The 11,290-nt window shown below is 37.8% G+C and overlaps 1 protein-coding gene across 1 annotated transcript; it reads left to right on the forward strand.

Moving 5' to 3' along the window:
• Positions 1-1,026: 1,026 nt before the first annotated feature.
• On the forward strand, positions 1,027-4,858 carry folr (folate receptor). The gene is made up of 5 exons (XM_030108878.1): positions 1,027-1,141; positions 2,147-2,279; positions 3,772-3,960; positions 4,224-4,359; positions 4,567-4,858. Exons 2-5 carry the CDS (start codon positions 2,151-2,153, stop codon positions 4,845-4,847), a joined length of 735 nt encoding a protein of 244 aa, XP_029964738.1. The 5' UTR covers positions 1,027-1,141; positions 2,147-2,150; the 3' UTR covers positions 4,848-4,858.
• The last annotated feature ends 6,432 nt before the right edge of the window (positions 4,859-11,290 follow it).

Raw genomic sequence — 11,290 nt, forward strand, 5'->3', positions numbered from 1 at the left:
ATCGATACCGCTTCACCCTGTGCAGGGTTGAGGCGTGCTGGAGCCCATCCTGACTAACAATGTGCAAGGGCAGGATACAGCTTGGACAGGTCACCAGGCCCTCGCAGGTGGTCACATTCACACCTCGGGGCATTTTAAGGTAACAACTGATCTCACATTTTCTTCATTTGTGTAAGCAAACCACAGCCCCCAGAGGAAACCCACGCCACAGAGAGCGGTAACCACTGCTTCACCATGCAACTTTGCAAATAAACAATATAGTATTTTTTACTATATATTTTTTCCATCATTGTATCATACGATATATTTGGAATATTTTTCGTATTGATATTTTTGATATGGGTAATGCAACTTTTGAACAATACATATCTTACGTATCTTTGTTGACGTTTCATTGTTGCAACTGAACTAGACATTGACACAGGTCCTCGAAGTACAATAAGAAAACTGTTAACTGGGTAGATACCTTCCCACACACCCTCATTTCTGTTTTATTTGTTTGTTTATTTGTTTGTTTGTTTTTTGGTAAAGGTGTTGCTTGCTCCAGTGTCTCCAGCCGAACTGACTGTCACTGTTCTGTACCGTCACCAGTGTGGTGAAAGAAATGCAGCGCACATTTGTAGTGAGTGACAGAGGTTTCACAGTTTTCTCACAGTGACCATCAGCTTTTATGATCGGCTCGTAATGTTAGGGGTGTCAGCTGAATCACACCATTACTCACACACATGCTGGAGAATCTGTCACCTTTTTAACTGTTGGAAGTACCTCCCAAGGTCACGTTAACATAACTACCAGCTGTGTCATCCTGTGTGTGTGTGTGTGTGTGTGTGTGTGTGTGTGTGTGTGGATACTCCACTCCCCCACAAGCCACCCCCCCCCCCCCCCCCCCCCCCCCCCCCACACACACACACACACACACACACACACACACACACACACACGCAAGCACTAAAAGACTTTGGACTTTGCTAAAAAATACTTAAGAGCCCTGCAGTTTCACATCACGGGTAATCACAAGGTCACACACACATTTGAAGATTGTGCTTTGTGATTCTTGTTTTGTCTTGAGAAGTCTGCAAGAGGAGGCAGGAGCTACGGATTTGTTGCATACTTCAAGGAGTCCCCACAGAACCGAACTGAGGTAAAATGAATGAGTCTTCAGTTGATTACTTATAAATATATACAGAATAATCAAACAAATTCTACAAAGTAATAAAGTAGTATTTTATTATTATTATTTTAGCCTTAAATGGAACGAGTTTGCTGTGTTCATTATTGTCTCTGTATACAACATGTATGAGTAACAGTTCACATGCCATCAACAAAGTGTTTGATTTACTCTTCTGTAAAATGAAAGTTGATAATAGTTAATAATTGTTTCTTGTTTGGACATTTATATTAAAGACAAGTGAACAGGTGCATTTGTCTGAACCTGAATATGACATTTGAAGGCAGTTTTTTGCCTTTTTGGTGTGCTGTTGATTATTAATCGTAGGAGTCTGTATCTGCAAAATTCTGTAATTTTCTAGTTTAATGAATATTGAAACACTTTCCCCACTCCATCAGATTATCTGCTCAAACAGAACATTTTCTGTTCAGCTTGTTATCTGACCGGAGAAGCAAGGACATGTCAGTTTGCCATAGTTCCCTCAGAGCTGCATTTCTCTGAGTAAGGCATTCACGCCTATATGAGATAAGATTATAAAGAATTTGGTGAGAATCTGCAACAACCTGAAATCTAAAATATATTTCCAAAACATTCATTGTTTGAATTACATGGGAGCATTTCACTTTTCTGTTGTATTCTATTTCTCTAGTTGCATGTGTGCACAATAATAACTGGATTTTGTCTTTCTTCTGAAGTTTTGCAAATAAAGGTAGAATATTGAAATCTTACATTTTTGGTATTTCTTCTCATGTAACTTTTCAGTGGAGGCAACATGTAAGATATTGATGGGGACTTAATAGAAAAAAGAAAGAAACAGTAAATTATATCTCCCAAAAGCTAAGATGGCACATGATTCATCAGATACTGAGAGAGGAAATGCTGTAAAGGAGCAAAATAATGTCAGCTGGAATTTTATTGTGACTATTCGATTGAGAACAACCCACTGACATGTGTTGATGAATTCATTTATTCATTCAGAGTCATGTTGGTGGTCGCGGTGTTGCTGTTCGCCCTCTCCAGTGGTGTGACCTCGCTGGACAAACTCAACATGTGCATGGACGCAAAACACCACAAAGTAGAGCCCGGCCCTGAGGGACAACTCTACAGCCAGGTAGTGAATACAAACCTCCACATCTCCTCATCTGGTTCCCTGTGGTCTTAACAAAATAACATTTACTGTCAATAAACTGTTTTTTTTTTGGGTTTTTTTTGGGTTTGATCTAAAGAAAAAACAGATCAAAAAAGTAATTCTTCCACGAAGTTTGAGTTTAGAGACTGAGTCTTTCAGTGTCAAGTATTTTGAATGTTGAATATGTTTTGTGGCTCGTTTATTTTTTTGCATATGTGGGGAAAAAAAAGGCAACAGTGACTCATGTGAACAGAGGTGTGACTTCAATTATGGAGAGCAGGGATATTCAAATAAAATTCCAAATCAAAAAGGAAAACATCTACGATGTAAATGCGGACAAAATGCAATGGTTTGCAAGTCTCATAAACATTGCATCACCCATAAAGCACACGCAACCTGTCAGCCGTTGAACATAAAACATTTTACAAGTTCATTGAATTTAATGTCAACAGCAGTGCTCAACAATGACATCATCTGTTTACCACTGTTGGACACTATAAAAAGAATAAGAAAAAAAAATAAAGAGTTTTTATGGTAATATTATTATATTCAAGGTGCTTATCTGAAACAGATTTAATTTAAAGGTGCTGTAGGCAGGATTCCGCATCTTCGCCATCTTGCTTAGGGTTACCTAAGCAAGATGGCGATTTGACCCATCTAAGATGGCGATTTGAAACCCAGCACAGCCAATCCTGTCCTGTTTTCTCTGACATCAAGCCCTTACGCAAGTTAAGCCCCTCCCACAAGAACGTGCGACGAACGCCCCTCGACCAATCATGGTTAGAGCCTCATGGGTTCTTCTGATTGGTCAAAGATACCTGGAGCTGTCGAGATTCCTTTTCAGCTCAGAACAGAGACAGACAGAAACGCTGCGCCCTCGCGGTAGTGCAATTATGCTACATTCCTAAAGGATTATCAGTGGATACTCTAACATTTAATCCAAACAAAACAGAAAAATTAGCATTGACTAGCAAAATCCTGCCTACAGCACCTTTAAAACTGGAGCAGGTGCAGATTTCAGCATTGATAGTCCAGAAGTCAAGAGTGGAAAAACTGCAAGCACTTAACAACTCCATACCATCAGTTCTGGTGTCAGTTTTGTGCTTTGCCATGCTTTCACACTTTGTATTTGTTGACTTTTTTTGTTTTTGTTCTGCCTGCCCTGTCCAGTTTGCCTGTGTCCCTTGTGTTTCTCAGTGTTTTGGTGGCTCTCTATAGACTTTTTCTTGCTGTGTGCCACTACAACTACATAACTGGAAGACACTGCATTTGTCAGAACTGCCAATTACAGCAACTTATTTTTGCTATTATATCACACATTTTTCAAAGTTTCAGATATTTACATAATAATATCCACATTTTATGGTCTTGTTTGACAATTTCAACCACAGGAAAAACTGAAAATGCCCCTGTTTATAACACCATAACTTTTTTTTTTCTTCTATCTTTCTGTCTGTCATTTCCTTCTCTCCAGTGTGCTCCCTGGAAGGACAACGCCTGCTGCACAGCCAACACAAGCCAAGAGGCTCACGAAGACCATTCTTACCTGTACAACTTCAACTGGAACCACTGTGGTCCTATGAGGGAGGAATGCAAGAGACATTTTATCCAGGACACTTGTTTTTATGAGTGCTCACCACACCTGGGACCCTGGATACAACAAGTGTGTATTGCCCACGTGTGCTCCTCGGGCTCTCATGCACTCATATGTATGTGCAGACTTTCATCACTAGATGGCAGCACAGGAAGCTAAAAACACTACAGCAGTTGGTAATAATGGATCTTGGATGTAGTGAGGCTTAACTTTACAACATTACAACACTTCACATTCCCGACCAGTAAAACACAGAGCACAGGGACTTCATTTCTGAACAGACGAAAATCCCCATATTATTCAACTAACCTCTTATTTCTTATTTTTTTCAGGTGGACCAAAGCTGGAGAAAAGAGCGTATCTTGAATGTGCCCCTGTGTAAGGAGGACTGTGAATCATGGTGGAACGACTGCAAGAATGATTTCACCTGCAAATCTGACTGGCACACAGGATGGAACTGGACCAAAGGTGACGGAATTTGTGTATTTACTTTCAAAAGCATGGTTTTACACAAAGAGGAATATTTTTTTTACTATCTGTGCCACCATCTACTCATCTGCGTATGAATCTATTTGGAACTCTTCTGTTATACCGTTTCATTCGACTGTTCAGTAGTGATCCAGCTTCATCTTCATCCCCAAATCACAGTCTTTCCTCTGCTTTTTTTCCTTTCAGATGGTAATAAATGCCCTTCAGAAAGCAAGTGCAGGAAATGGACTGAAGTTTTCCCCACAGCCAAGGACATGTGTGAGAAAATCTGGTCCAACTCTTACCTTTACACCGACCTGAACAAAACCTCGGGCCTCTGCATGCAGATGTGGTTCGATGGGCCGAACCCCAACAAGAAAGTAGCCGAGTACTATCTGGAAAACGCACAACACCGCCACACCTTCACCCCAATAACACTTATTTTCCTTACTGTCTCAACTTTCTTTGTAACAATGCTCTCAGACTAAATCCCTGACACACCGTGTATCACCTGACCACCATTAAACTGACTTTGGGTTTTCTTTTTCTCTTTTTTTTTTTTTTTGTTGGTTTTTGTTTTTTTGTCTTCTTTTAAGTCATGGAGCCTTCTGGCTCATGGGAAAATCTCTCTGGTTTGTCTCCAAGAGTATATATCTTTGTAATATGAAAAGCACGTTATAAATAAAGATTGATTTGATTTAATTTGAAATCAGAGCAGTGTTGTGTCTCCAACAAGTACAGAGGAACATTTCTTTTTACATAACATGATGCAGCTTTTAGTAGTTCACAGTTTCACTTTTACTTTGGATGGGCTGTTGGCAGCTTTGTGTTATGGGGATGGTAGGTTACATTTATTTTATACGTTTAGTATGGTCTGCTGGAGCAGTAGATTTAATCATTTTGAGAGGAAGATGTTATCCTCCTGAATATGAATGAATGATGGATGAATCAACCATGATTGAAACATTTGAGGGGGCAGAAGGCCATTTAGATTTTTTTTTAATGGTCAGCTTCATGTTATTGCAACATATTTGATTAAATAACTTGATAATGGATCTGTAATTTTAATCTTTAAACTTGTTGCTGTTGTTGTTGTCTGTCTTTATTTCGAACCATACAAATTAATACATTTGTCATAAAAGGAAAAAAAAAGAAAATGTTCGAAAAGGAGTGGGGGGAAGACGAACTTATTTATCCCCACCCCTACTTTCTCAGGCAAAATTTCAAACAAAAACTGCTTCTATGAATTCTCTCAACCAAACAGATCCTAATCAACACAAAATAGCATTATATATTCATGGATGTAGAAAAACACACATACATACCTATTTTAAATATTTACATACACATTTCATAATTAATAATACACAATTTTAAATACCAACAATGGTAAAGGGAATACTGCAAGGGTAGATTACAGCAAACAGATTAATACCAGCAATGGTAATCAGAATATCACAAGGATATATAACATCTAATAGCCAAGAAACAGGTGTGAACACAATTAAACCAAAGTGTCTCGGTATTGTGACCAGAGAGCCTTCTTAAATTCAGATCTGAAATGATGAATGTTTTGACATTGCTTTAGTTCAAGCCCCAGACTGTTTCATATACACACTCTCCACATACAGACAGAAAAACGCCTCCTGGTGGTTCATATCATTGGTACGTCAAAGTTCCCAAATCCTCTCAATTTATATGATTTGTCTCTTTTAAGAAAAATGTTTTGAATTTTAGTTGGTAACAATTTATGAAAAGCTTTGAACATAAACTGTGCAGAACGTAATCTTACAAGAGAATGTACTTTTAATAATTTAGAATGGAAAAATAAGGGATTAGTATGATCAAGATACCCTGCCTTGTGAATAATTCTTATTGCTCTTTTTTGGATGTAAAAAAAGTGGTTGTATTGTTGCCCCACACCTCCACACAATAGGTTAAGTATGGAAGAATTAAGCAACAATACAAAGTATATAGAGCATGATAGTCAAGAAAATATTTCACTCTATTTAAAGCAAGGCTTTTTGAGATTTTAGTTTAGTTTTAATGTGTCTGATGTGGGCATTCCAACTTAACTTATTATCTAACAATAAACCTAAACATTTTATTTCTGAGACACTTTGAATTTGTACACCATCTAACTCAACTTGATTTAATGATTTCAACTTGTAATTTCCAAACATCATTGCTTTTCTTTTATTTCAATTTAAGGACAACTTATTACTATCCATCCATTTCTTTATTTTTCTCAATTCATTATTCATATTGTTGATAAGTTCATCTAAACTGTCACTGCTATAAAATATGTTTGTGTCATCAGCAAATAATATACACTTTACCAGTTGAGAAACATTGAAAGCATCATTGATATACAAATTAAACAATTTAGGCCCCAGCACTGAACCCTGGGGAATCCCACAAGCAATGCCAACTCACTTTAAAGTCTTAACATAACCTATAAAAATGCCCCTCAACAATTAATAAATTCACACATATGTTTTTGAGCTTCTTGAAAGAGGGAAAACACCCAGAAAGGGATCTAATCTATGTCACTGGTCGTCCTTTTTCTGAAAACAACTCATGTTGCTTTCTCCTTTGGGATATAGTATAAGCAGAAAAATTAAAAATAGCATCAGCACCAGACAAAGAACCAAATCATAGAAACCACTGGCATATAAATACCCCGAATTGATGCAACAGACGTTTTGTTTTCAAGTAGAGATGTTGTAGATTTACAGATCACTGTGGATGAGAAAAAATAAAGCAAAAATAAATGTGTCCATCTGGAGAAGCCAGAAGAATTTCTGCTAAGTGCAGACTGGATCGGTTTAATAACCCCTTCACAACCTCAACCACCAGCAAGGAAACTGTAAAAGGGACTTAGACTCAGTCCAGAGGGAAAATGTTTCTTTAGACTGGGCCCCAGTGATCACACTGTCACATGAGCATGCCATGCTGGCTCGTGGTTAAAGCGCTCCACTGCTGGGTAATTATGGGGTTCGATACTCGGCCTGAGCATGTGTCCAACAGAGTAAGACCAAGGAGAAAGAAAGTTACAGTAAAAGTTTGCTAAAGCTGCTGACGGTTCTTGTATGTACATGTGTCTCTCCACTGATTTGTTTGTGTGTGTGACTTTGAGTTTTATTAATTTAAATACTTCTGATGATGAAGGTCCATGTTCTGGTTGGACCAGTTCCTCATCAAAGATGCACTTTGCTCCCCACCCTCCCCTTTGCAACAAGCTATGCATTTCAGATTAATTGGAGACTTTAAATTGATATCAGCTGTAACTGTGACTAAACATGGATTTCTCTATGGGTCAGAGCTGACTTGAAAGCAAAAGGAACACCTGCACAATATTTGGCAGTTAATTATAATAATACAGTTGATTGGTGTACAACCAGGTGTAGTTCTGTCTTTGTGCTGCACCCACTTTGGCGTACTCCAATCCCTTGCCTTTAGCCTTACTTTGAGCATCACAATGAAGAGTCCAACTGTTACTGTCAGGAAAAGCTTGTTGGTAGCAAAATTGAGTTTGAAGAAAACTGACCGTTATGCAAAGCACCTAGTTTGATCACTGTGTCTTAACTACAATCAAGTATAAATTGAGAATATTCCTGTTGAAATGTTGTTGACCATATTGGTCCTAAAAGTAAGGGAAGGTCCCACAAATTTGGTGTGCACTCATTTTTTAGGCCCCACAAAGAGAGGAGCGCAAGACCACAAACACACAGACACACACAGTGTGATGCTAGAACCAGAAATAGCTTTGGGATGGCTGCCTTCCCCGTGGCTATTAATACTCAGTTTTTCTGAGGTCATTGGCAACACACACTGCTCTGCCCAAATCTCACCCTCTCTTTCCCTCTCTTATGTTTTTCTTTACGTCCGACTTCCTTTCACTTTGTAAGTGTGCTTTCATGCCAACATTCAGGAGTCAGGGGTTTTGTGGGTGGACTAAAAGAGGTTAAATCATGCAGAAGCCTGAGTGTGGATGTCCAGACACTGGGTTTCTTGTTTCCTGTGGTTTTCCAGTCAGGCCTCTAGGTGGACAGTTACACCTTGTGTACATGTGAGCGTGTGTGGTCCGAAAAAGAAAGGGATTGCATCACTAGACTGGAGAAGGTGTATAGCTGTGTGGCATGAGAGGAGACTTTTACTGTAAGGGCATTAGCTTAGAGCCAGGAAATGGCTTGAGGTTCACACTGGTAGATTTAGCTTATTGTCAGTATTGAAAATCAAATGTAGAATTCAGCATTTATTCAGAATTTAAATTTAAATTCTGAACTATTCTGATCTTTTTTATTCAATTATTTCATCCTTTAAGTGTCTGTTTTTATAACTATACTATCTATCTTTCTATCTAAGTAATTTTGAAAGTGCTTTTATTTTGTGGTTGTTATTTAATGGAATTCTTCAAATGTTTGCTCATGCTGCTTTAAGTTTTGATTCGTCAAAGCAGTTTACAAAGTGCTCCTGAAATTGAAGCCATTATGTATAATATTTCATCTGTTGGTCATACACTCAAATACAGTGACCAGCGTGAACATACTGGCCTTCGCTGCATCAAAGTCTCATGTGGAAACTGTGAAACTGCTGACCTTAAGTCTCTGCTGTGGTCAGCCAGCACCCTTTCCCCACCACAGCTCAACTATACAGGGACCACCATGATACAAAAGAGCTCTGATATAGTGCCCGTCTCATCACATATCCAAAAAAATGTTTTTGCCATCTGGTAGGAGGCTCAAGTACATCTGAGGAGCATCTGGACGGTGTAGTAGCAGCAGCATTTGAGATACACACGTGGACAAAATTGTTGGTATCCTTTGTTTAATGAAAGAAAACATCACAGTGGTCAGAGAAATAACTTGAATCTGACAAGAGTAATGACAAAAAAAATTCTATGAAATTTAACTAATGAAAGTCAGACATTGCTTTTCAACCATGCTTCAACAGAATTATTAAAAAAAAAACAAAAAAAAAAAAAAACTCGAGAAACAGGCCTGGACACAAATGATGGTACCCCTAGAAAAGACTGGAAATGATGTGACCAAAGGGACATGTCAATCCAAGGTGTGTCCACTAATTAGCATCACAGGTGTCTGCAATCTTGTAATCAATCTGATTACAAGATTGTAGACACCTGTTGTAGACACATCTCCTGTGCTGAATTTTTCTTTCATTAAACAAAGGGTACCAACAATTTAGTCCACGTAAACCGTGAAGTTAGGAGACGGATTTTATAACGATATGGTGATGTGGATATAACTGAAAGAATAATAGAGAAAGAATATTTTGAGTTGTGTCAGAAGGGCTGAATTTGTTCAGGAATACAAAAGTGCCCCTCCTCCTCCTCTTCCTCCTCCTCCTCCTCCTCTTCCTCCAGAAAGGAAGATTTTAATGAGCAAGTGACAGAGCTGCGTTTAATTTAAATAAAAGCTCTGGAAAATGCTAAAAATGTATGTTAACTGCCAACTCATGGAGGAGGACAGGGAAACTGCAACTATATGGATGTATAAGAAAAGTCACAACTCAATCTGATTGATTGATTGATTGATTGATTGATTGATCCGAGGAACAGGGGAAACTCTTTATAAGCATTTTTTTTTTAATTTGGGGGAAAAATTTAAATGAAAATTAATGACCAAACTGTAAAAACACTAATTACTTTTTTGAAACACATTTTTTCACAAAGAATACAACTGTAGAAACATGACAGTTAAAACTGCAGACCATGTATAAAGAGTTACTAGACACTACCAGTTTTAAAGGCCTTGAATGGTGTTTCAGTAAGGCACATAAATTGTTAAAGCACCATTCAGACTCGAGGGAATTCACAGTGCTTTACAAGGAAATAATGGAAATGCAATACAGCAAGGCCATTATGAATCTGAAGTGATTACAATTATAAAATACATTAAAACAAAGCTATTAAGAAAGGCAAATGGTAGAATGAAGGAAGTAAAAGGTTTGTTGAGATAAAGGTAATAAACAAGTCAAATCTGTTGTTTAGTAAAAGGCCTGAGCAAATAATAATATTTCATGGTCTGATCTGTGAGTGTGTCAGCACTAACCTGTCTCTCTTCTAGCCTGTGCTCTCTCTCTCTCCCTCTCTCACATACCTGTAGTCCTGTAGTGGAACTGTTGGATTTTGATCTGTAAAAGTGTCTACAAATGACTGCGTTGTAAGGCTCAGTTGAACTGAACGGCGAGATGTGTTGTATTATGTCACAATAATTTAAATGAAAGTGCATATTGTAAAATAAATATATTTACATTAAATGCTTGATAATTTCATTAAATATGATGCACTTTATGTTTGTAAAAAAACGCCAATGCTGCTTTCAAATCAATACATTGTTGCCAATTGATCGGTCAAGAAAGTTATAAATGATGTCATAACTTACATTGCATAGCTGCTTATTTGCATATCTAGTTCAAAGTAAATGATAGCATCATTTAAAAACGATACATTGTTGCCAACTCCTCAGTCAGGAAAGTTTTAAATGGAATCATCATGCAGAAAGAAGAAGAAACCTTATTGGTGGAAAGTGTGTCACATGACCTGACAGAGACACAGCCATAGAGAGCCCTGATCATTCAAAATCAGCTTTTAAATAAAAGCACAGACATCTATCGCTTCTTATTATTGTTTCACAAATAGAGAAATGCTACCTATAGTTACAAATCGAAACTGATTGGTGTCTTGTCTCATGTTATGACACGGCAACATTTGCATAATCTAGAAATAATGTAGCATTGCTGCCAGATTGTCTTGGGGCATTTCCTGTTTGTAATTTATTCTGTCAAAGGTCCATTCATTTTATTAATCATATATGTAGTTTTATAATAAGCAGTTGAGCATGCATCTTGAAGTTTCATTAAGAGGGGATCTGAATTCTATGACATAATGATACATGTTTTTTTTAGT

This window comes from Salarias fasciatus, chromosome 14 (genome assembly GCF_902148845.1).
Source record: "Salarias fasciatus chromosome 14, fSalaFa1.1, whole genome shotgun sequence".
Taxonomy (NCBI): domain Eukaryota; kingdom Metazoa; phylum Chordata; class Actinopteri; order Blenniiformes; family Blenniidae; genus Salarias; species Salarias fasciatus.

Excerpts from the sequence above, each read along its gene's own strand:
- folr (XM_030108878.1), top strand. The coding sequence starts at position 2,151 with ATGTTGGTGGTCGCGGTGTTGCTGTTCGCCCTCTCCAGTGGTGTGACC. Across the intron at positions 2,280-3,771 it reads AGGGACAACTCTACAGCCAG|TGTGCTCCCTGGAAGGACAA; the intron begins GTAGTGAATACA and ends CCTTCTCTCCAG. Across the intron at positions 3,961-4,223 it reads TGGGACCCTGGATACAACAA|GTGGACCAAAGCTGGAGAAA; the intron begins GTGTGTATTGCC and ends TATTTTTTTCAG.